General features: G+C 52.9%; 1 protein-coding gene across 1 annotated transcript in view; it reads right to left on the reverse strand.

Annotated features, from left to right (window-relative positions):
* The window catches only part of IPO4 (importin 4), a 2,281,504-nt gene that overhangs the window by 63,408 nt on the left and 2,191,311 nt on the right, over positions 1-26,785 (reverse strand). The window contains exon 30 of the mRNA XM_086923725.1: positions 21,056-21,184. Within this exon, the coding sequence (XP_086779851.1) occupies positions 21,057-21,184 (128 nt within the window). The 3' untranslated portion in view covers position 21,056. The remainder of the gene's footprint in view (positions 1-21,055; positions 21,185-26,785) is intronic.

Here is a 26,785-nt window from a genome sequence, read left to right on the forward strand (position 1 = left end):
GGGTGATTTATCTGAGTGAAAGATCTGGAAGTTCACTAGGTAATGATCTGACCACAGGACAGGAACCAGGGAGGAAATACAAATTGGAATGGTAGAGAAGATCTGGTCAAGTGTGTGACTTTTATTGTGGGTGGGGACGGAGAGAAAAGGAATGAGACCCAGCGGAGATGCAGTATCCAGGAGCTTAACAGTGTCGACATCATCCATGGTGTCCATGTGAATATTAAAATCTCCCAAGAGAAGGCAGTGATCAGTTTTTAAGCAAAGCGCAGAGACCACCGCATGAAGCTCCTCGTGAAAGGCGCCCATGGGACCAGGCGGCCTATAAATCAGTAGCCCAGAACAGGATTGGCGCGGGGACACGGAGAGGCTAAAACCCAGAGCCTCACACCCATGAATCTCCTCGGTTTGAATGACTGAGCAGGTAAAAAGTCTGTCCACCACCAGCGCATCCCCCCCCCCCCCCCTACCGTTGACCCTGTCTTTCCTAAAGATGACATAGTTGGGTGGGATAGCGGAGGCTATGTCAGGACTCGAGCAATCATTCAACCACGTTTCCGTTAAGAACAGCAAATAGGTTTGGTCTCAGAAAGTAGAGTGTAAAGATCTAAGGCATGCTTGTTGAGAGATGTAGTATTCAGGATTAAGCATGTGCTCGAAGTAGGCAGGTTATTAGGGGAGGTGACAGGGGCATTTATAGGTAACCATCTACAGCCGGGGCACCGCCTCTTACCTCTATGCCGACTAGGAAAGACAGTGCAGCACTTCCCAGGCTTACCCCTAAGAACGAAAAGCTCAGTCGCTGTGTATTGCAGCATACTGGTAGAAAAAAGGAGCAAATTTCCAGTCCCACCCGCGCCCGTCCGCCTCCGAGACGCTGACGGGCTTTCTTTAGGCGCTCCTTTGGCGCGAAGGAAGGCGCCCGCTGCTCGCGTCCGCTGCGCGGAGCAGGAGGCAACTAAATATATAGCGTCACCGGTCCGAGTCAGCACCACTAGTCTGCCGTCCTCCCGACCGGCAAGCCAACCTCCCCACAAGATGGCCGCCAAAGCTGAGAACCGGCCTACTAGTCCCCGAGTAGCCTTCAGCTCCTGATTGGCTGAAAGGATACAGGACAGTGGGAGCAGCGGAACATGGCCAAATTCACCGGAGACAGAGGGGTGAGTGATAGAATTTTAAAATAACAGAGGTAGAAATGAGAGTCTAAAAGTCGCCCGGCTTTCCGCCAGTGCCCAGAGCAGAGCCTTGCTGGGCAAGAGAAAGAAAGAAGAGGAGAACCTCAGAAAGGGGTGCAGAGAGTGGATCCACAGCCTTTGCTGTACACCATGCCACAAATCTGTTCCACCTGCAGGCGTATACCGACTTTGTGGAGGGACGCGTGGCTGCCAGAATGACATTACAGACTTCGGGAGGAAAGTCAAATGGCCTCAACTGTCCCTGCTCAATCTCCAAGCTTGTAGTTGGAGACTGGACAGGTCCGGGTGGAGGACCGTACCCTGCTGCTGCGACAGAAGGTCCTCCTGAAGAGGTAGACGAATCGAGGGATCGACTGACATGCTGAGTAGCTCGGGATACCAGTATCTTCGTGCCCAGTCAGGAGTCACAAGGATAGCCTGGGCCCGGTCGCACCTGATCTTCAGCACTCTCGGCACAAGTGGTATAGGCGGAAAGGCGTACAATAGACCGCAACTCCACTTGCGACGAAAAGCGTCTCCGAGCGAGTGCCGCCTTGGAAATTCCAACGCGCAGAACTGATGACATTGCGCGTTCTCTTTTGTGGCGAATAGATCTAACCAAAGCTCTCCCCACTGCTGAAAGAGGCCTTGCGCCACGTCCGAGTTCAGACGCCATTCGTGATCCATCATGCACTGACGGATGAGTTTGTCCGCCCTGGCGTTCAGGGAACCTGCCAGGTGTTGAACCACCAGGGTCACGCCCTGATGATCCAGCCACTGCCGGAGGCGCAGAGCCTCCTACATAGGGTCCACGAACCCACCCTGCCCTGTTTGTTGCAGTTCCATATGGCGGTGGTGTTGTCCGTAAACACCTGCACTACACTCCCCCGGACAGAGGGGAGGAATGCCTTCAGTGCAAGTCGGATCGCCCGCAGCTCCAAAAGGTTGATGTGGAGCTGGGACTCCGCCGGAGACCAGAGACCTCTAATCTCCGCCTCTCCCATGTGGCCCCCCCCAGCCCAGGAGGGACGCGTCCGTCCCAACTACGTGCACAGGGTGGGGTAGGGAGAGGGATCTGCCACTGACCCAATCGCGGTCCGTGAGCCACCACTGCAACTGTCTTGCAGTGCCCTCCGAGATCAAGACATGGTCGGACAAGTTGCCCTGATGCTGGGCCCACTGAAACTTCAGGTCCCAATGCAGAGCCCGCATCCGCCACCAGGCATGATGCACCAGAAGGATGCAGGAGGCCATCAGCCCCAGACGCCGCAGCGTCAACCTGTTCGAGACTCGGGATAAAGGGAGAAAGATCAGAATCAGAGCCTGAATATCCCGAACCCGCTGTTCGTGAGGATAAACCCGAAACTGCGCCGAGTCCAGAACCGCTGCGATGAAGAGGAGCTTTTGAGAGGGGCAAAGGTGTGACTTCGGCACATTGATGGAGAACCCCAACAGGTGCAGAAGGTCGGCCGTAGTCTGGAGGTGGCTGACGACTGTCTAGGGCGAACCAGCCTTCAACAGCCAGTGGACGAGATAGGGGAAGACTGACGCCCCCAATCTGCGCAGATGAGCTGCGACCACTGTGAGAAGTTGGCCTGATATGCAGTGCTCACTATTCTAGTGATCACTATGTATCAGTCCAAACTACCCTTATTGATGATTGGTTGTAAGTCAACCTTATAGACCAGCTATCCTAGTAGCATGGACAAGAGCAGTCTTTAGGCTAAACTCTAGAGGGCGTGTTAAGCCAGCTGTTATACCATCACATATACCCCTTGAACACCAAGTGAAAGGACACCACACAAGTTGTTATGAAAATAAAAGGATATTTATTTATAACACAACAGCCCTGGACTCTTTATGAGGACAGGGCGCGAAGCACAATACAAAGCTCTTAAATAAATACTGAAAGTCGCACAATTTACACAAATGCCCGAGGGGCACGGAAAACCATATACTAAAAAAGTGGAATGCGAAATTACTAGCAGGTAAGTACTACTCTCAACGACTTTGGAATCGCTAGGCCTACAATGCTGAACCCTTAGATTAGAAGCAGGAGGTCTAGGAACGCCGTGTGCAGAGTGGGAACTCTCACGCGTAATGCGGGAGAAAGTCTATGGATCCTAGTAAATGCAAAAGTTAGTGTTCTCGGGCGAACCAGACTAGGTAGGTCAAAAACGAAAGTGGATCTACAGACCCATGCCCTCACCACATCTTCAACAAAGCAGACTCCATCATAGCACCGCACCTCAGAGACGTCATCAACTGCTCCCTCAACTCCGCCACCTTCCCGGAAAGCTGGAAACACGCCAAACTCAGCGCCCTTCTGAAAAAACCCACAGCTGACCCCACCGAACTCAAAAACTACCGCCCCATCGCTCCTTCCATTCCCGGCCAAAGTTATCGAGAAAGCTGTCAACAACCAGCTCTCCGCCTTCCTCGAAACCAACAAATCCCTCGACTCCTCACAGTCCGGCTTCCGAGCCAAACACAGCACTGAGACCGCACTCATCGCAGCAACAGACGACATTCGAACTCTTCTGGACAATGGAGACACAGTCGCCCTCATCCTCCTCGACCTCTCCGCAGCCTTTGACACAGTTTGTCATAGCACCTTAATACAACGCCTCAGAAACATCGGAATCCAAGGAAAAGCACTGGAATGGATCACCTCGTTCCTTGCCGGAAGAACTCAGAGTCCGCCTTCCACCATACAAATCAGAAGCCACCGAAGTCATCTGCGGCGTGCCACAAGGATCTTCACTCAGCCCCACCCTCTTCAACGTATATATGAGCCCCCTCGCGGCCATCGCACGCCAACACAACCTCAACATCATCTCCTACGCTGATGACACTCAACTGATACTATCACTCACCAACAACCCTAACACCGCCAAAACCAACCTACATGAAGGAATGAAAGAAGTAGCCGAGTGGATGAAGCACAGCAGTCTAAAACTGAACTCAGATAAAACAGAAGTCCTTATCCTAGGTACCTCCCCCTCCGCCTGGGATGACTCTTGGTGGCCTGAGGCCCTTGGAAAAGCACCCATCCCGACGAACCACACACAGAACTTAGGTGTCATCCTGGACTCCTCACTCTCTATGAACAGACAAGTCAACGCCGTCACATCATCTTGCTTCAATATTCTTCGCATGCTCAAAAAAACATTTCGCTGGATCCCCACCGAAACTAGAAAAACGGTCACCCACGCACTGGTCACGAGCCGCCTGGACTACGGAAACACCCTATACGCCGGTACCACTGCAAAACTCCAGAAAAAACTCCAACGCATCCAGAACGCTTCAGCCAGACTCATACTAGACATCCCGCGTAAAGACCACATCTCTGGCCACCTGAAAAACCTCCACTGGCTCCCCGTTAACAAGAGGATTACTTTCCGCCTCCTAACCCACGCACACAAAGCACTTTACGAACTTGGACCCGAATGCCTCAACTCACGACTTTCCTTCTACACCCCCTCCCGCCAGCTACAATCCTCCAACCAAGCCCTTGCAACTGTACCACGCATCAACAAAACCACCATGGGAGACAGATCCTTCTTCTACCTGGCAGCTAAAACCTGGAACTCACTTCCCACTCACCTTCACCTCACTCAGAACCACCTAACATTCAGAAAGCAACTTAAAACCTGGATATTCGACAAGTAATTCCCCACCCTTCTTCAAGCGCCTTGAGACCCTCTGGGTATGTAGCGCGCTATATAAATCACTTGACTTGACCCAGGGGCTGCGGCTGCATAGGGTTCAAGTGTCGCCGGGTTTCTTCGTCGACGAACCAGGAGCCTGAAGTGGAAGTTGCTGGCAGGCGACCAGTGAAGATGTTCCGTGCCGATCCAAGGACTGGATCAGCTGAAGAGGGTACCTGTAAGCAGAGGGGACCAAGTTCTGAATCACTAGCCAGTGATTAGATGGGCACCAGGATGGCACCGGATGAAGTCACCTCCACCAGGTGAGTGGGCGACGCTGGGTTCTGCAGTCTCTCGGACCAGGAGGCGTTGTTGGCTACCAGGATGGAGGTGCGAGCTGTCCCACGAAGGTATCTGCTGTCGGCGATGCTGGACCCAGGGTTGGGGCAACAACTCTTGGCAAATGCAAGCCCACGCGGTGGACTCAAAATGGCGTCTGGAGTGGACCAGGAGGGTCCGGGGTGCTCCTCAGTTGGAGGGAAGCAAGGGCCAGTCTGGAGCAACCAGACCAGCGATGGAAGAGTCGTCGTTCGTCGTCAACAGGGCTACAAGCCAGCAGGCAAGTGGCCGGACAACGCGTTGAGCAGCAAAGAGCAGAAGGCCCCTGTAGGAGAGTAGGGTCTGCAATCCTATGATCACCCAGATTTTTTGCTTTTGTCTCACTGGTTTACGACTTTCTCTGGCTGTGGGCCTGCCAATCAGACCCACAGCCTGGCTGTTCTCTTTCTAAATTACGATATGTACCCTAGGTGCATTTACCAATTGGTACTGGGCCACCTTATCAGACCCTGTAACTCAGGGCATAGGTGTACCCAGGGCCGCCAGGGGCTGCAGCATGTATTATGCCACCCCTGGCTGGCCTCCTAAATTTGACACAACTGGCTGCCTGACAGCTGGGGCGAAGTCGTGTAATCACCCTTTGCTTTGGATATAGTAGCCTATATCTAACCATACAATGGACACCCGAGTTCCTATCAGTCACTCCTATGGCAGGCCTTGACAATCCTGAAGGCAGAGTGCATGGGCTCGTGTGAACTGTGTTCTGGCCCGAGCCGAGCCGGTTGCAGCTTGCGGAGAAAAGACCCAATGGCTGTTCTATGATAACGCGTACCACATCGGTAACTTCGGTGTCGCGTTATCAAGACATGTCGAGTAAGGTGTCATACGAATCGGGGTGCTGCCCTCTCACCAACCCTGGCGACGAGGTTAGCATTCCGCCCTTCTAGAGGGACACGACATGTACGTAACTGTGAACCCCGGTTAAAGTTAACGAAAGCCTCAGCTCCACAAAATGGAGGCTGCCACCACAGACACGAGTCTGACCTCCTGCTGCTGGGAGTCCTTCCAGCGAGGAGAGCTTGGACAAAGGGTTTCCTGTCGAGGGCGGTGTTCGCACCGTCCCAGACAGGGTTTGTGTATTCTGGGTAGGTAGGGCTTTTGCGAGAAGGTGACTGCGGAGTGGCACCCCGGTGCTCACTACGCATCTGCCGGTTAGAACCAGTTCCAGGGGCGACAGCCCTGGCCTGGGGAAAGTCCGGCAGGGGAGAGGGGTGTAACTACCCCCCTTCCTGGTCCCACCCTTAGGGCAGGACCTAGTCATGTACCCACCCCTTTCTTTAGAATAAAGGCCGGAGCGGGGACCCTTCCAAATTAGATCATATTTGAATCAAGAATACTTTCTACGAAAGGACTTCAAGACTCTTCTCAAGATTTCTCCCTTGTGACTAAGGAGTAGTCACCCTGCATCAGCGGGCACCATCTAAGAACTCTGCGGTTTGCTGCAAGTCCTTCCTCAAGGATCCGACGGCCCAGCTCGACGAGAACCGGCTTCCCTGGCACCTCTGACCTCTACCCACGTCATCAGCACAGCTGTGATCTGTGGGTGCGACGAGACCTCGAGGGACCGGCCATCATCAGAACCTGCACGCTCTTAAACCAGCACGACCATCGAGGTAACTCTCTGGTGAGTGCTCTGGGGTCCGAGAAGCCCCGACCCTGAGTCGCTCCAGCACCGAAGTGCAGTCTCCCAGCATCTCCACGATCTGCGTGGGGCCCTTCTGCTCGCTGCTCAGCACGTTGTCTGGTCACTAGCCGCTGGCTTGTGCCCTTCTGTGACGACATCCGAGAATCATCACTGCTGGTCTGGTTGCTCCAGACTGGCCCTTGCTTCCATCTTTGCGAGAAGCACCCCGGACCCTCCTGGTCCACTCAAAACGCCATCTTAGGCCCACCACGTGGCCCTGAGATCTGCCAAGGCTTGTTGCCCCATCCTGGGCCCAGCGACGCCGACAGCATCATCCTTCGTGGGACAGCTCGCACCTCCGCCGTGGTCGCCGACAACGCCTCCTGGTCCGTGAGACTGCAGAGCCTAGCGTCGCCCACTCACCTGGTCGAGGTGACGGCCAACCGGTGCCTTCCTGGTACCCTCTGACTACTGGCTAGTAGTACGAACTTGGTCCCCTCTGCTTTCAGGTTTCTTCAATCTCCGATCCAGGCTTGGATCTCTACGAACTATTCAGCACTGGTCGCCGGCCAGCAACTCCTTTTCTTCCGGCTCCTGGCTCGTCAGCGAAGACCCCGACGCCTGTAAGACTTGTGCAGCCGCAGCCCTCGTGGCTAGGTAACTCAGCATTTCGGTGCCTGCATAGCCTCCTTACTCTAGGGTCCCGAGTCCCTCGCTTCCGACTTGCCTTATCGGGTCCGCCCGAAACCTTAACCTTCCCGTGTCCTCGGACACTTGTTTTTAAATTGTGCACTTGAAGTATTTGCTAAAGAGATTTGGTTTGTGCTTAGTACCCTGTCCTCATAAAGAGTACAGGGCTGTTGTGATTCTTAATAAATATCCTGTTTATTTTCATAACACTTGTGTGGTGTCCTTTCACTGGGTGTTCAAGGGGTACATGTGTGGTAAACAGCTGGCTTAACACGCCCTCTCGAGTCTTTAGCCTTAGACTGCTCGTATCCACGCTACTAGGATAGCTGGTCTATAGGTTGACTTACAACCAAACACCATAAGGGTCGTTGGTACGATACATAGCGGTCGCTAGAATAGCGAACGTTGCATATCGGGCCAACTTCTCACATTGGTGAGCAGCGGTTGGGATTTGAGCTTGCTGTTGTTTTACCACACGTATCCTAAGAATATCTTGTTGAAAGATCGCTCAAGTACTGTTAGTACATATAACTAAAAGCTTAGAATACTCTGAGTTCTACTGAACCAGCTGTTGTAGCTCCTCAAGGCTTAGCACACCTTGGCTACAACTCTTAGCAAGGGAACAGTAGGAAAACACATAGTGTAGGTAGGTGCATCACTTACACCACACTAGAAACAGTATGTCGGGCCAGGGAGGAAACTCTGAGTCTCCCCTTGTGTCAGTTGACCCTCCACAGGTCATCCCTTCAGGATATACTGTGCTGAGCTTCAAGGAGTTAAGACGACTGTGTCACTCCCGGAAGATTCAGCAGGGGTCTAACCCCACAACGTCCTTTCTGATTGGTCTCTTGGAGACTTATGATGCCAGGAGAGCTGAGAAACTTCGTAGCTCTTCTAATCCAGAAGGAGACATGCCTCCCCTCGAGGGAACCCGGGACGATCCTGACCTCATACACCTCGCAACTGAGAACGAAGATGGCGAGGAGGATGAGGATGAGGATCTCTCTGGGGATGAGGCAGATAAGGGACAGGTAGAAGTCGTCAGACTAAGCAGGTCCAACTTAAGCAAACATGATAGCGGTACTGGGGAACCCCTGGGGCCACTATCAGGTCAGCTTAACATTGGGAATGGACGAGCCCGATCTCTGTCAAGAGACTCTGGCGGATCCCTTCGAACCAATGGCTCTCACAACTCTTCTCAAAGAGGGATGACATCCCCTCAGAGGAGAGTGTACGAAGCTAAGGAAAGGGCAGCCAATCTGAGGATCGAAAGGGAAGAACTTGCCCTGGCCAAAGAAAGGCTTGCCTTTGCTAGAGAGCAACAGTTAAGTGGGGTAGTCCCCACTGGTGGCAGCAATGTACCTAGTAATAGGGAGAAGAGTTTCGATACGAAACACCTTGGGAAGATAGTGCCCCCCTTTAAACAAGGGGACGACATCCACAAATGGATTACTGCTTTGGAGAGGGCCTGCACTGTGCAGGGTGTTCCCCAGAGTCAGTGGGCAGCTATCTTGTGGCTCTCCTTTGAAGGAAAAGGAAGAGACAAGCTCCTCACCACAAGGGTGGAGGACGCTAACAATTACCAAGTCTTGAAGAATACACTCGTTGAAGGGTTCGGCATAACCACTGAGCAGTACAGGGTGCTGTTCAGGGATACCCAGAAAACGCAGTCTCAAGATTGGTCTGATTTCGTCGATTGTGCCACTAAGGCTTTTGAGGGCTGGTTGCTGGGCAGTAAGGTTACTGATTATCAAGGATTGTATAATTTGATGATGAGAGAACAAATTTTAAACAATTGTCAGAACCAGTTGTTGCATCAGCACCTTGTCGACTCGGATCTGACCTCTCCCCAAGAATTGGGAAAGAAGGCAGACAGATGGGTTCGTACAAGAGTTAAGCAGAACCAGGGCCAGAATCAAGGTGGTCAGAAGAAAGCAGACCAGAAGGGTAAAGATTCTAAAGGGGAACAAAATGACCAGAAGTCTTCGACAGGTCCCCAACAACCCAAAGAGGGTGGGGGTCAGGCTCCCCAAAAGAAGAAAGAAGGCCAATCCAAAAGGTGGTGCCAGTACTGTAAAAGTAAATCTCACTGGTTTAGTGAGTGCACCAAGAAAGGAGGAGGGCAGACTCCTGCCACTGCAGCCCCTAAGGCACCTGTGCCCCCTAGTACAGTCAGCAGTGGTAGTGCGCCTCCCAAGGGTTTAGTAGGGTTAACCCTGGGTTCTGAGGGGCGTGACAACTTAGTTGGCACACTCACTCAGGCTGTCCTTGTCAGTACAGGGGACGCAGACGTATCCCCTGACGTAAGCCCCAATACTTTGGGCAAATACCAACAGACGCCTTTCATAAATGGAAAGATGGCTCAGGCCTATAGGGACACTTGTGCCAGCGTCACCATGGTGACGCCTAACTTTGTGGACCCTGGACAGATCATGCCAGGTACAGAATTCCTGGTGACCAATGCAAGCAATGTCACTACCAATCACAGTACGGCAATTGTAGCTTTCTCCTGGGGAGGGGTAACTGGCCAAAAGAAGGTTGTAGTTAGTCCAGATCTCCCAGTGGATTGTTTGTTGGGCAATGATTTGGAGTCGTCACAATGGTCAGAAGTGGAGCACCGGACTCACATGGAAATGTTAGGTTTGCCAGCACATGTGTTCGCTGTGACTAGGTCACAGGTCAGGAAATGCCCCACTGAACAGGTGCTGGATCCTGGAACAACGGACCAGACACCTCCCAAGAAAAAGAGCAGTAGGGTTAAGGCTGCGCCTTCCCCCTTGCCCCAGGTCGTGGATCAAGTCTCAGAGGAGGCTGACCTACAAGAATTGAGGGAAACTGAGCCTAGGGAGTTCGAACTTGATCAAGTTGAATTCTTGGGTTCAGGGGGACCCTCAAAGGAGGACCTGGGGAAGGAACAGTTAGACTGCCCTTCTCTTGAACCCCTCAGACAGCAGGCTGCTGCTGAGGCTGCTGGGAACGCCACAGGTACCCACAAGGTATACTGGGAAGATGGACTCCTGTACACTGAGTCGAGAGACCCCAAGCCTGGCATGACCAGGAGGCTGGTCGTACCCTTGTCTCAGCGTGGTTTCCTACTTACCTTGGCCCACGAGATTCCCTTAGCAGGTCACTTAGGTCAGACGAAAACGTGGGACAGGCTTGTCTCGCACTTTCACTGGCCTCACATGAACGAAGATACCAAGGAGTTTTGCCGCTCCTGTGTCACTTGCCAAGCCAGTGGTAAGTCAGGTGGCACGACAAAGGCCCCCCTTATACCAATGCCTGTGGTGGGGGTGCCCTTTGAACGGGTGGGGATCGACATCGTCGGTCCCATGGAACCACCTACAGCATCAGGGCACAAGTTTATACTGGTGGTAGTGGATCATGCCACCAGGTATCCTGAAGCTATTCCCCTTAGGACCACTACAGCACCTGTTGTGGCAAGAGCCCTAGTTGGAGTATTCTCCAGAGTGGGCTTCCCTAAGGAGGTCGTCTCCGACAGAGGTGCAAACTTTATGTCGAGCTACTTAACTGCTATGTGGAAGGAATGTGGTGTCAACTACAAGTTCACTACACCCTATCATCCACAATGCAATGGGCTTGTTGAGAGATTCAACAGGACCCTAAAAGGGATGATTCATGGACTACCGGAAAAGCTTCGGCGTAGATGGGATGTCCTGATCCCCTGCCTCTTGTTCGCCTACAGAGAAGTCCCACAGAAGGGGGTTGGCTACAGCCCTTTTGAACTTCTGTACGGGCATCCTGTAAGGGGACCCCTGTGTTTGGTGAAGGAAGGATGGGAGAGACCTCTCAAAAAGCCTGCAGCCAACATAGTGGACTATGTGCTTGGCCTCCGCTCGCGGATGGCTGAGTACATGGAAAAGGCATCGGAAAACCTTAAGGCCAGCCAAGAACTCCAAAAAGCTTGGCATGACCAAAAGGCTGTCTTGACTGTTTACCAGCCCGGACAGAAGGTGTGGGTGTTGGAGCCAGTGGCCCCAGCAGCACTCAGGGACAAATGGTCCGGGCCCCACACCATCCTGGAGAAAAAGGGAGAGGTCACCTACCTGGTCGACCTGGGAACTCCCCGGAGCCCCCACAGGGTGCTTCATGTCAACAGGATAAAAGCATATGTCGACAGGAAGGACATGAGTTTGCTCATGGCCCTAGATGAAGGACAGGAAGAGGAGAGTGACCCTCTCCCCGACCTGCTCACTCAGAATCCTGACGATGGCTCGGTAGATGGTGTTGTCTTTTGTGGCAGCCTCTCCGAACATCAACAGAGCGACTGTAAACAGGTTCTTCAGTCGTTCCGACATATGTTTTCTCTAACACCCAGTCAGACCGATTGGTGCACCCATGAGGTCGACACTGGCGACAGCTTGCCCGTAAAGAGTAAAATCTACAGGCAGCCTGATCACGTTAGAGACTGCATCAAAAGTGAAGTGCAGAAAATGTTGGAGCTGGGAGTCATTGAACCCTCAGATAGCCCTTGGGCTAGTCCCGTAGTTCTAGTGCCGAAACCTCACACCCAGGGTGGTAAGAGAGAGATGAGGTTTTGCGTAGATTACAGGGGTCTCAATGCAGTCACTAAGACTGACGCCCACCCAATACCAAGGGCAGACGAGCTTATCGATAGATTGGCTTGGGCCAACTACTTAAGTACGTTTGACCTGACAGCTGGGTACTGGCAAATCAGGTTAGCTGAGGACGCCAAGCCTAAAACCGCATTTTCAACCCCTGGTGGGCATTATCAGTTCGTGGTGATGCCCTTTGGTCTGAAAAATGCACCTGCCACCTTCCAACGGTTGGTGAATCAAGTCCTTACTGGGCTGGATGACTTCTGTGCGGCGTATCTTGACGATATTGCTGTCTTTAGCTCCACCTGGGAGGATCACCTCGTCCACCTGCGGAAGACGTTAGAGGCACTGCAAGCAGCAGGTCTCACTATCAAGGCCACCAAGTGCCAGATAGGGCAGACACAGGTTGTATACCTGGGCCACCTTGTAGGTGGGGGTCAGGTTCAGCCACTGGAGAGCAAGATACAGTCAATCAGGGACTGGGCTCCTCCAACCACCCAGACTCAGGTTCGAGCTTTCTTGGGCCTGACTGGTTACTATAGGAAGTTTGTTAGGAACTATGGTTCAATTGTGACACCATTAAACGAACTGACGAGTAAGAAAATGCCAAAAAAGGTTCAGTGGACAGCGAGCTGTCAAAAAGCATTCGATGACCTAAAGCAGGCCATGTGCACGGCGCCTATCCTCAAGAGTCCGGACTACTCCAAACCATTCATTGTCCAAACAGATGCTTCTGAGTTGGGTGTGGGAGCTGTTCTTTCTCAACTGAATTTTGATGGTCAAGACCAGCCCATTGCTCTTATAAGCAGAAGGCTGACCCCTAGAGAGAAGAATTGGTCAGCTATTGAGAGGGAGGCCTTTGCTGTGGTTTGGGCCCTGAAGAAGCTGAGGCCATACTTGTTTGGCACTCACTTCAAGATTCAGACCGACCATAAGCCCCTCTTGTGGCTAAATCAGATGAAGGGTGAAAACCCCAAACTGCTTAGGTGGTCCATTTCCCTACAGGGGATGGACTTCACAGTGGAACATAGACCTGGTACTGATCATGGCAATGCCGATGGGCTCTCCAGATACTTCCACTTAGAACAAGAAGACTCACCTGGTCAAGGTTAGTTAGTTGTTCCGACGTTTGGGGGGGGGGGTCATGTAGGAGAGTAGGGTCTGCAATCCTATGATCACCCAGATTTTTTGCTTTTGTCTCACTGGTTTACGACTTTCTCTGGCTGTGGGCACGCCAATCAGACCCACAGCCTGGCTGTTCTCTTTCTAAATTACGATATGTACCCTAGGTGCATTTACCAATTGGTACTGGGCCACCTTATCAGACCCTGTAACTCAGGGCATAGGTGTACCCAGGGCCGCCAGGGGCTGCAGCATGTATTATGCCACCCCTGGCTGGCCTCCTAAATTTGACACAACTGGCTGCCTGACAGCTGGGGCGAAGTCGTGTAATCACCCTTTGCTTTGGATATAGTAGCCTATATCTAACCATACAATGGACACCCGAGTTCCTATCAGTCACTCCTATGGCAGGCCTTGACAATCCTGAAGGCAGAGTGCATGGGCTCGTGTGCACTGTGTTCTGGCCCGAGCCGAGCCGGTTGCAGCTTGCGGAGAAAAGACCCAATGGCTGTTCCATGATAACGCGTACCACATCGGTAACTTCGGTGTCGCGTTATCAAGACATGTCGAGTAAGGTGTCATACGAATCGGGGTGCTGCCCTCTCACCAACCCTGGCGACGAGGTTAGCATTCCGCCCTTCTAGAGGGACACGACATGTACGTAACTGTGAACCCCGGTTAAAGTTAACGAAAGCCTCAGCTCCACAAAATGGAGGCTGCCACCACAGACACGAGTCTGACCTCCTGCTGCTGGGAGTCCTTCCAGCGAGGAGCACTTGGACAAAGGGTTTCCTGTCGAGGGCGGTGTTCGCACCGTCCCAGACAGGGTTTGTGTATTCTGGGTAGGTAGGGCTTTTGCGAGAAGGTGACTGCGGAGTGGCACCCCGGTGCTCACTACGCATCTGCCGGTTAGAACCAGTTCCAGGGGCGACAGCCCTGGCCTGGGGAAAGTCCGGCAGGGGAGAGGGGTGTAACTACCCCCCTTTCTGGTCCCACCCTTAGGGCAGGACCTAGTCATGTACCCACCCCTTTCTTTAGAATAAAGGCCGGAGCGGGGACCCTTCCAAATTAGATCATCTTTGAATCAAGAATACTTTCTACGAAAGGACTTCAAGACTCTTCTCAAGATTTCTCCCTTGTGGCTAAGGAGTAGTCACCCTGCATCAGCGGGCACCATCTAAGAACTCTGCGGTTTGCTGTAAGTCCTTCCTCAAGGAATCCGACGGCCCAGCTCGACGAGAACCGGCTTCCCTGGCACCTCTGACCTCTACCCACGTCATCAGCTCAGCTGTGACCTGTGGGTGCGACGAGACCTCGAGGGACCGGCCATCATCAGAACCTGCACGCTCTTAAAACCAGCACGACCATCGAGGTAACTCTCTGGTGAGTGCTCTGGGGTCCGAGAAGCCCCGACCCTGAGCCGCTCCAGCACCGAAGTGCAGTCTCCCAGCATCTCCACGATCTGCGTGGGGCCCTTCTGCTCGCTGCTCAGCACGTTGTCTGGTCACTAGCCGCTGGCTTGTGCCCTTCTGTGACGACATCCGAGAATCATCACTGCTGGTCTGGTTGCTCCAGACTGGCCCTTGCTTCCATCTTTGCGAGAAGCACCCCGGACCCTCCTGGTCCACTCAAAACGCCATCTTAGGCCCACCACGTGGCCCTGAGATCTGCCAAGGCTTGTTGCCCCATCCTGGGCCCAGCGACGCCGACAGCATCATCCTTCGTCGGACAGCTCGCACCTCCGCCGTGGTCGCCGACAACGCCTCCTGGTCCGTGAGACTGCAGAGCCTAGCGTCGCCCACTCACCTGGTCGAGGTGACGGCCAACCGGTGCCTTCCTGGTACCCTCTGACTACTGGCTAGTAGTACGAACTTGGTCCCCTCTGCTTTCAGGTTTCTTCAATCTCCGATCCAGGCTTGGATCTCTACGAACTATTCAGCACTGGTCGCCGGCCAGCAACTCCTTTTCTTTCGGCTCCTGGCTCGTCAGCGAAGACCCCGACGCCTGTAAGACTTGTGCAGCCGCAGCCCTCGTGGCTAGGTAACTCGGCATTTCGGTGCCTGCATAGCCTCCTTACTCTAGGGTCCCGAGTCCCTCGCTTCCGACTTGCCTTATCGGGTCCGCCCGAAACCTTAACCTTCCCGTGTCCTCGGACACTTGTTTTTAAATTGTGCACTTGAAGTATTTGCTAAAGAGATTTGGTTTGTGCTTAGTACCCTGTCCTCATAAAGAGTACAGGGCTGTTGTGATTCTTAATAAATATCCTGTTTATTTTCATAACACTTGTGTGGTGTCCTTTCACTGGGTGTTCAAGGGGTACATGTGTGGTAAACAGCTGGCTTAACACGCCCTCTCGAGTCTTTAGCCTTAGACTGCTCGTATCCACGCTACTAGGATAGCTGGTCTATAGGTTGACTTACAACCAAACACCATAAGGGTCGTTGGTACGATACATAGCGGTCGCTAGAATAGCGAACGTTGCATATCGGGCCAACTTCTCACAGCCCCCACGCAGATCTCGTGGATGCTGGGGGGCTGGACTTTGGTGCTGGAGCTGCTCAGGGTTAGGGCTTCTCAAACCCCAAAGCACTCACTCGAGGATCCCTCGGCGGTCGTGCTGGATAAGCGTAGTGCAGTTTTGAAGATGGCCGGTCCCTAAGGTCTCGTCACACTCACGAATCTCAGCTGGGCTGATGATGTAGGTAGAGGTCAGAGATGCCAGGGAATCCGGGTCTCGTCGAGCTGGTCAGTCTTGATCCGGAGGATGGACGTGCAGCAAACCGCAATGCTTAGGTGGTGCCTGCGGGTGCAGGATGGCTACTCCTTAGCCACAAGGGAGAGTCCTCAAAGAAAGTCAAGAGTTCCTTTCGTAGAAAGTCGTTCAAGATTCAGGATGATCTAATTTGGGAAGGGGGCCCGCTCCTACCTTTATTCTAAGAAAAGGGGCTGGCATGCGACTAGGTCCTGCCCATGGGTGGGACCAGGAGGGGGGTGGTTACACCCCTCTCCCTTGTCCGGACTTTCCCCAGCTCAGGGGCTGGTGTGCCCCTGGAACTGGTTCAAACTGGCAGATGCACAGTGAGCACCGGGGTGCCACTTGCAGTCACCTTCCTCTCAGCCCTGCCTACCTAGGATACACAAAACCCTGTCTGGGATGGTGCTAGCACCGCCCCTGACAGGAAACCCTTTGTCCAAGCTCTCCTCGCTGGAAGGACTCCCAGCAGCAGGAGGTCAGATGTGTGTCTGTGGTGGCAGCATCCATTTTGTGATGCTGAGGCTCGAGTTAACTTTAACCGGGGTTCACAGTTACATACATGTCGTGTCCCTGTAGAAGGGTGGAATGCTAACCCCGTAGCCAGAATCGGCGAGGGGTTAGTATTCCAATTCGTATGACACCTTACTCGACATGTTTTAAAAAGCAATACCAAAGTTGGCAAATAACTGCGAGGATTATAATGCACTTAAGAGTATATGGTACGCGTTATCATAGAACAGCTATTAGGACTTAGTTCCGCAAGCTGCAGACGGGCTCAGCTCATGCCAGAGCACCATCTCACATAATTCCAAGCACTCTGCCTTCAGGATTGTTAAGGCCTGCCATAGGAGTGACTGATAGGAATACATGTGTCCATTTTAGGGTTAGATATAGGAATACTATTTCTAAAGCAAAGGGTGTTTACACCACCTTGCCCCAGCTGTCGTGCAGCCAGTTGTGTCAGATTTAGATTGCCAGCCAGGGGTGGCATAATACATGCTGCAGCCCTTGGTAGGCCCTGGGTACACCTATGCCCTGGATACCCAAGGTATGCTGTACAGGGACTGATAAGGTGGCCCAGTACCAATTGGATATGCACCTAAGGTACATGGAATCCATTTTACAGAGAGAGCAGTGGGCCTGGGCCCTGAATAGCAGGGTCCCAGGTCAACTAAGTCGAAAAACCAGCAAAACACCAGGCAAAAAGTTGGGGGTAACCATAGTCAGATATCCACCTTCCTACACATGCTACCACCAGGATAGCTGGTCTATAAGGTTGACTTTACAACCATCACCAGAAGGGTTGTTTGGGCTGATACAGGGTGCCCACTAGAATAGTGGAAATCACATATCAGGCCAACTTCTCACACCGCCTTTCTGCAAGGGCTTGAGCGAGCTTTGCCCGGGTCTCCGCCTCCGACTGCGTCCGCAACCGTATCCCACAGAGAGTGGGTGTTTAACGGCCCAAAAGGCAAGCGGTGTTGACAGACAGCAGCCCCAAAATGAGTGAGGTGAACAGCTTCCTACCAATCTGGTCATACTTGTTGGATTCCCGATTTGGAGGGGCAGTCGGGAATGCGGTCTGGGAATTAGAGGCCTGGTTAACCAGACTCTCAGGGGTGGGGTGGGTGGACAGAAAACAAGGGTCGCCCGGGGCCGGGCAGTGGCGTCAGGCCACGTTCCGATCTACAGGAAGGCCTGTAGTGGGCTTGGACCAGGTGCCCAGCAGAACATCTGAGAGGGCTTCATTAAACGGCAGGAGAGGCTCTGAGGAGCTTGCTTGCGGTTTGAGCACCTCAGTGAGGAGGTTAGTCCTAACGGCCGCGACGGGGAGCTCAAGATCCAAGGCCTTGGCCGCCCTCGTCAACACCACGCTGTAAGCAGCCCCCTCCACCGTAGCCACGATAGGAGGGGAAACAAATACAGTGTCGGGCGAAGTGTCCAGTCCACTGGCCTCCCCTAGCTCAACTGCCCAGTCCTGATCCAACTGGCACTCCTGTGCCAGAGGGTCCTCAGACTCCTCCCAGTCCTCCCCGACATCCATCTCCTGATACTAAGAGTTAAATGATGGAGCCGGATCGTAGATGAATTGCTCATCCCTCGGCGTCGAAGCCGGGTTGCCGGTACGGCGCCGGATCCAGACCGGGGCTGGGACCACGTCGTCCGGAGACGGCGTGGAGGGAGACACCCTTGGTGACGGCGCCGGCGGAAGGGTCTTGAGGTCGACTGGTGTCGTCACATATCCAGGCCTGGATCCTGAGGGGCCATGCGGCATCAGGACCGGAGTGGTCGACGGCGTTGAAGCATCCAACGGTGCCGGAGCCGCTTGGGCTCCCCGACGGATCCACAGGGCCCGGGGGCGCCACAGCAGGATCCGGCGTAGGGAAGCGTGACTTAATGGCCGTGAGGAAGGCGCTCTGATCTCCTCCGGCGTCGCATGCAGCCCAGGGACTGGCTGGTATGGAGCTGGATGGGGCGCTTGCAGATCCGGCGGAGCCGCGTGGGTGGTGTTGCCCGAACCCCCGGCCGCGTCGGGGGAGTCAGAAGAGCGATGTCGCTTCTTCGACTTCTTGTGCCTCGACTTACCCGAGGGCTTTGAGCACGACGAGTGGTGTCGACTCGCCGAGCTGTGATGACTGTGGCCCCGTGACCGGTCCCTCGACCTCCTCCTGGACCGGGACCTCGAGCGGCGCTGGCCAACTGCCGGATCTAGAGTCGCTTACGGGACCGCTCCCGCCGAGCTTTCAACGTCAAGGCCCGGCAGTCGGGGCACGACTTATCATGGTCGGCCCCAAGGCAATAAAGGCACCGACGGTGGAGGTTGGTAACCAACATCAGTCTGCTACAGTCATCACAGGGTTTGAACCCGGGCATCCCTACTGGCACCGGAATCGATAATGACTCGATAAGATACAAAACAGATCGAAAAAAGTTAGTCAAAAAGTGACTAAGGAGTACTGCTCTTCCCGGATCTGCGCTTGCTGGCGCGGAAAAAAGAAGAACTGACGTCAGTGCGCGAGGGCGGCGTCTAAGTACTCCGACGACGTCATCCCGGCGCCAACGACGGACACGGAGCCGCAGACGACGCCTACTGACGCGCAGGGGTACTGCTACGCAAAACTTTCCGGATCCAGTCAGACGCCTGGGGATATTCTAAGGTAAGGAATCTAACATTAACCGGTTTCTTTCAGATATTGGTTTATACATGTATGTATGTATAGTTTTCTCGTACTATGTACTCCTTTTCTACTAGATACACATATATATGTATTATGCTGTATGTTCCATGTTCCCGCACATGGGCGGAGATTATTCAGTGCTTATGACTGTTGATGAGTATCCCCTGGAAGAGAATGACCCGATCCACAAGGTCACCAGAGGAGGGCCTCGCCCATGTGCCAAACAATGTCAAACATGATGTCAAACAAAGATGCCAAAAGGGGCAGCAAAGGCTCCACCTCAACAGGCTCCATGTGGAGAAGATCCAGTAAAAGGATCAGAAGGCAGGTAAACCACAGGGGGCTGAAATCGAAGAATAGCTGCTGCCCTGTGAATAGCCTAGGCAGCACTAGCCTCAGTTGCCCTCCGTGTAGGCAACTATAAACCATCGGTAGAGACCGTTGAAGACTAACCCGTCCAACAGACAGCAAAAGTGGGGGAGCCGGAGGCTGATCCGAAGGCCATGCAACACTAGGTACCTGAATCATGGTCTGAAACGACCTCAGATCTGGGGAGTCCAGAGGAACGTCAACGTCCTGCAAAAGAGGTGGCATAGCCACCAGCTCCGGTGTTGACCGCCGATGTGTGGGAGTTGCATCGACGCCCAAGGAGTCGAGGGAACACCCACATCATGCAAAAGAGGAGGCGTGGATGTCGGGCCCGGCGTTGACCGACGCTGAGTCGGAGTCGTCTTGACGTCAACGACCTTCAGAGGTGACTCGGCCAGGGCGCCGTCGGACGTCGATCCCACCGCAATATGCGGGGAGGAAAGACGTGGACAGGGTGTCGAGCCCCTTCGACGTCAGCACAGCAAGCGGCGTAAGGCTACGCGGTGACTGAAGGGGTGGCAGGACGGGCGACTGGGAGGGCCCTCTGGGCCGTGTCCCATCTGCGTCCAATCTGCTCCGGGACTGAGGGCGATGCACACAGCCGGCGCCGAGGACAAATCCGCCGACGAGGACCCGACATGAGCGCCTTCCACCTATGTGGGACTCGAAGGAAGTGTAGTGCAGGGAGAGGGGGTGACCCAAAGTAAGAGTGGAGTGCTTTAGAATAAGCCTCTACATGGGCCAGCATCGCTCAAACTCCCGGAAAAGGAGGGTAAGGAGGAGACAACTGCCAGATGCCCGTGCCTGGCCGGGACCGTCAGGAACGGGTGCCAGCATCACACGTATGGGAGGAAGACCTCTGCAACTTACGCTTGTGCTTACCTGCCTGTGAACAACGTCCACAGGAATGACCTCTGCAACGGGCCCGATCCTGAGAGAGAGAGCGGCGACGCAAAGGTGCTGGACAGCCGTGCGGCCAGCAATTTCATACGACGCTCCCTTAAGGACTTAGGTTTCATTTGTTGACAGGCGTTACACTCTTTAGAGTCGTGGTATACCCCTAGGCACCACATACAGATGGTGGGCTGGTCTGTGACAGACATGACGCTCACAGGTCTCATACGCCTTAAAGCATTGCACACTGTTCCGTGAAGCCGGAGGCATCAAGAAGTCCCGAAAAACAGGCCAAGGAACCACTGGGAGGGGCATATATGGCTCCGCTGACGTCATGTCCGTGGACGACAGTAGGACGGAGCCATGCGGCTGCGGAAAGTTTTCTGATCCAGTCTGAAGCCTGGTGATATTTTAAGTTAAGGAATCTGCAGCTAGATGTCTATCAGATAGTGTTTTTAGTTTATTGGGATGAACAAGGAAGCAACTTCTAAATAAAGGAACCTACAAGTTAAATAAGTGTATTCTGAAACCAGGCAGACAACTTGCCCCCTTGTGAATACAATCCCACAATATCACTCATACATACACAAACACTCCCCCACTATCACAAGCTTTTACCTCAATTAGATAGTGCCAAGTTAACTTTGCCCACAGCTTCTTGTGGAAGTGACATCAATGCATTTTGAAGATCTTGAGGAAATCTTTGTGCTACATCCTTCAAAAGCAAAATCAGTGTTTCCTGGGTTTCTAAAAGGAGGTAGGAGAAAGACGAGATTACTTCCACAAACAATACATTTTTTAAGGCAATTTATATCTTGGATCCCACAGTTCCTAAACACTGGTATCTTGAAGTCATAGCCAGTAGGCCATAAACTACAAATCACTTACCTTTGGTACAGCTTTATCTAGTAGAGACTCTACAGGAGGCTGGCTTAGTATATGGTGCACACCTATTTAAGTAAAGCACTGTGCATTAAACCATACAACCTTTAAAGCAGAGGTCTTCAAACTTTTTGATGCCGAGACCCCCCTTCTCAAAACTTTATAGTTGTAAGGACCCCCTCCTGACGAAAAATTCTAGAACCTGTTACTCATCATCGATAACCATGGCAATTAGTTTTTACGGTGGGTAAATAATGTTGAAAATAGGTATTTCTGTAAGATTTTTAGATCTTTCACTGCCAGGTAGGTACGTATAAACTAACAAGTAGCTTAAATGAAAAATAAATTTAAAACGTTACTCAGTGGGAAATGCACAATAGTACATTATGAAACCTTTATTAGTTAATGCACTGCAGCGGTATGTGTGTAACCAGAGACCCACAGAATTAAATCTTGTAAGATGCAGTGGAGAATAGTGACTTATACATTTTTGTGCTAGAAGGTCACAGCTTGTGACAAAGGACTGTGAATATGTAAGTAATTATGTAAATCTTGCATTTTAGTAATACCCAGATTGCAAGCAATTTTTTTTTAATTTCTTTACAAAACTGTCGCTTTAACACCTCATGGGGTATTAAGCGCTGTATAAATACTATTTGAAGCATACACTTTACAGTTCAATTGTATTATTTTTGAGTGGTATGGCAAAGAGGTAACATCTATGTCATCAGAAAGTTTTCAGTGATTCGATCAATTGCACTAGTTACTTACCTTCGGTAACGATAGATCTGCAAGAAACAGTAGTTAGTGTTAGATTCCTTACCTTAGAATATCCCCAGGCGTCAGACTGTATCCGGAAAGTTTTGCGTAGCAGTACCCCTGCGCGTCGGTAGGCATTGTCTGTAGCTCTGCGTCCGTCGCCGTGATCGCTGGGATGATGTCGGAGTACTTAGACACCGCCCTCGCGCGCTGACGTCAGTTCTTGTACATAGCTTTCCGCGCCAGGAACGCAGAGCTATGCCAGAGACCGACACTGGTGCCATGAAACTAGAGCCCTGAAAGGGATGTCCTTAACCCTAGATATCAGTTCGCAGAGCGGGGAGGATGGGTGGGGCAGTAAGGAATCTAACACTAACTAGTGTTTCTTACAGATATATAGTTACCGAAGGTAAGTAACTTGTGCATCTGAAAGAAACAGATTAGTGTTAGATTCCTTACCTTATAATAGATACCCCAGCAATACCAAACCCGGTGGTAGATCTGCGGACCAAGATCGCACCAGAAAGTCCTGGAGAACGGAATGGCCGACAAAGCCATCTCTCCGTACTTGACTATCCAGGCAGTAGTGTCTAGCAAAGGTGTGCAGCGAGGCCCACGTAACTGCCGGACAGATGTCCCTCAAGGGGACTCCATGACCCAGGGCAGTGGTAGCCGCTGTGGCCCGAGTGGACTGGGCCCTCAGCCCAACAGGGGGCTCTTTTCTAGCAAAGAGTAACAGACCTTGATGCACAACACTACCTACCGAGAGATGGTTCGTTTGTGCACCGCCCTTCCATTCTTCACGCTCACATAACCAACAAAGAGAATCACATCACAGACTTCAGGGGGCAAATCAAATGGCCTCAACTGCTGCCGCTCAATCTTCACGCATGGAGGTGGAGGCTGGACAGTTTCGGGTGGAGGACTATCCCCTGCTGCTGCGACAGAAGGTCCTCCTGAAGCGAGGAAGTATCGGGAGATCGACTGACATGCTGAGTAGCTCGGGATACCAGTATCTTCGTGCCCAGTCCGGAGCTACAAGGATGACTTGGGCCCGGTGGCGCCTGATCTTATTCAGCACTCTGGGCAGAAGTGGTATAGGCGGAAAGGCGTACAACAGACCACAGCTCCACTCTCGATGAAAAGCATCTCAGAGCGAGTGCCGCTTTGGAAATTCCAACGCGCAGAACTGGTGACATTGCGCGTTCTTTTCGGTGGCGAATAGATCTAACCAAGCCTCTCCCCACTGCTGAAAGAGGCCTTGCGCCACATCCAAGCTCAGACGCCATTGGTGATCCATCATGCACCGGCAGCTGAGTTCGGCCGCCCTGGCGTTCAGGGAACCTGCCAAGTGTTGAACCACCAGGGAGACGCCCTGGTGTTCCAGCCATTGCCAGAGGAGCAGAGCCTCCTGACAAAGGGTCCAGGACCCCACCCCGCCCTGTTTGTTGCAGTACCACATGGCGGTGGTGTTGTGCGTGAACACCTGCACTACTACACTTCCCCGGACAGAGCAAGCCGGATCGCCCTCAGCTCCAAAAGGTTGATGTGGAGCCAGGACTCCGCTGGAGACCACAGGCCTCTGATCTCCGTCTCTTCCACGTGCCCCCACCCATCCCAGGAGGGACCCATCTGTCACCACTACATGCTCCCGATGGGGTAGTGAGAGAGATCTGCCGCTGACCTAATCGCGGTTTGTGAGCCACCACTGCAACTGTTTTGCTGTGACCTCCGAGATCAAGACATGGCTGGACAAGTTGTCCTGATGCTGGGCCCACTGAAACTTCAGTTCCCACTGCAGAGCTTGCATCCGCCACCTGGCGTGATGCACCAGAAGGATGCAGGAAGCCATCAGCAACACAAGCCGCAGCGTCAACCTGACCGAGACACAGAATACAGGCTGAAAGATCGGAATCAGAGCCTGAATATCCCGAACCCGATGTTCAGGAGGATAAACTGTGCCGAGTCCAGAACCGCTCCGTTGAAGAGGAGCTTCTGAGAGGGGCACAGGTGTGACTTCGGCACATTGATGGAGAACCCCGGCAGGTGCAGGAGGTTGGCCGTAGTCTGGAGGTGGCTGACGACCGCCTGGGGCGAGCCCGCCTTCAACAGCCAGTTGTCAAGATAGGGCAAGACTGACACCCAAGATCTGCGCAGATGAGCTGCGACCACCGCCATCACTTTCGTGAATCTCGAGAGGGGCGCTGGTAAGGCCAAAGGGGAGCACGGTAAACTGAAAGTGCTCGTGGCCTACCATGAACAAAAAGGTAACGACGGTGGACTGGCAGGATGGTGATGTGGAAATACGCTTCCTGCAAGTCCAACGCTACCATCCAGCCTCTAGGGTCTAGGGCAGCTAGGACCAGAGCTAAGGTCAGCATCTTGAACTTCTCCTTCCGGAGGAAGCCGTTGACACTCCGGAGGTCCAAGATAGGGCGTAGGCCTCCTTTTCCCTTCTTGGGTACCAGAAAGTAGAGGGAGTAGCAACCACGTCCTACTTCTGGCCCAGGAACGAGCTCGATGGCCCCCTTGGCCAAGAGGGCCGTAACTACTGTGAGAAGTTGGCAGGATATGTGATGTCCACTAGTCTAGTGGGCACCCTGTATCAGTCCAAACAACCCTTATGGTGACGGTTGTAAAGTCAACCTTATAGACCAGCTATCCTAGTGGTAGCATGTACAAAGCAGTCTTAGGCTAATACTTCAGAGAGCATGTGAAGCCAATTGTTTTTCCAATAATAACCACTTGAATACCAAATGAAAGGACACTGTGAGAAGTTGGCCTGATATGTAGTGCTCACTATTCTAGTGATCACTGTGTATCATTCCAAACGACCCTTATTGATGACTGGTTGTAAGTCAACCTTATAGACCAGCTATCCTAGTAGCATGGACAAGAGCAGTCTTTAGGCTAAACTCTAGAGGGCGTGTTAAGCCAGCTGTTATACCATCACATATACCCCTTGAACACCAAGTGTAAGGACACCACACAAGTTGTTATGAAAATAAAAGGATATTTATTTATAACACAACAACCCTGGACTCTTTAGGAGGACAGGGTGCTAAGCACAATACAAAGCTGTTAAAGAAATACTGAAAGTCGCACAATTTACGCAAATGCCCGAGGGACACGAAAAACCATATACTATGGAAGTGGAATGCGAATCACTAGCAGGTAAGTAACAGTTCTCAAGGACTTTAGAATCGCTAGGCCTACAATGCTGAACCCTTAGATTAGAAACAGGAGGCCTAGGGGCGCCGTGTGCAGAGTGGGAACTCTCACGCGCAATGCGGGACAAAGTCTATGGATGCTAGTAAATGCAAAGTTAGTGTTCTCGGGCAAACCCGACTAGGGAGGTCAAAAACGAAAGTGGATCGAGACACTTAGAGAGTGGTTCTACGCTGGAGCACCGTGGTACTCGGTTTACCTAGCCCAGGGGCTGCGGATGCATAGGGTTCAAGTGTCGTCGGGAATCCTCGTTGACGAACCAGGAGCCTGAAGTGGAAGTTGCTGGCAGGCGACCAGTGAAGATGTTCCGGGCTGATCCGAGGCTGGATCAGTGAAGGATACCTGTAAGCAGAGGGGACTGAGTTCTGAATCACTAGCCAGTGATTAGGTGGGCACCAGGATGGCACCGGACAACGTCACTCAGCCAGGCGAAGAGGTGACACTGGATTCTGCTGCTGCACGGACCAGGGCGCTGATGACGACCAGGCTGGAGGTCTGCGAGCTGTCCCACGTCGGATGTCTGCTGCTGGTGATGCTGGATCCGTTAAAGGAGGCAACAAGCCTTGGCTACGGCAAGCCCACGTGGCGACACAAAATGGCGTCTGGAGTGGACCAGGAGGGTCCGAGGAAGGTCCCCTTCAGGAGGAGACTAGGGCCAGTCTAGAGGAGCTAGACCAGCGGTGAAACAACGTAGGACGTAGTCTGGAGGGTCACTAGCCAACGGGCAAGTGACCGGACAACGTGGCAAGCAACACAGAAGCAAAAGGGCCCCACGCAGATCTGGTGGATGCTGGGGGGCTGGTCTTCGGTGCTCGTGCTGCTTGGGGTTGGGGCTTCTCTTATCCCAATGCACCCACTCGAGGGTCCCTCGGCGGTCGTGCTGGGTCAGTGTCGTGCTGGTTCTGATGGTTGCCGGGTCCACTGGTCTTGTCGCACCCACGGTTCTCAGCTGTGCTGTAGAGGCAGGTAGAGGTCAGAGAGGGCAGGGAGTCCGGGTCTCGTCGTGCTGGTCGGTCTGGTTCCGGAGGAAGGACTGGCAGCAAACCGCAAGATACTTAGTTGGTGCCTGCTGATGCAGGGTGACTACTCCTTAGTCACAAGGGAGAAATCTTGAGAAGAAGTCTTGAGTTCCTTTCGTGGAAAGTAGTTTCAGGATTCAAAGATGATCTTATTTGGAAGGGTCCCCGCTCCTACCTTTATTCTAAAGAAAGGGGCTGGCACGCGACTAGGTCCTGCCCATGGGTGGGACCAGGAAGGGGGGTGGTTACACCCCTCTCCTCTGTCCGGACTTTCCCCAGCTCAAGGGCTGGTGTGCCCCTGGAACTGGTTCAAGCCGGCAGATGCATAGTGAGCACCGGGGTGCCACTTGCAGTCACCTTCCTATTCAGCCCTGCCTACCTAGGATACACAAAACCCTGCCTGGGCACCGCCCCTGACAGGAAACCCTTTGTCCAAGCTCTCCTCGCTGGAAGGACTCCC

Source organism: Lissotriton vulgaris, chromosome 5, assembly GCF_964263255.1.
Source record: "Lissotriton vulgaris chromosome 5, aLisVul1.2, whole genome shotgun sequence".
Classification (NCBI taxonomy): domain Eukaryota; kingdom Metazoa; phylum Chordata; class Amphibia; order Caudata; family Salamandridae; genus Lissotriton; species Lissotriton vulgaris.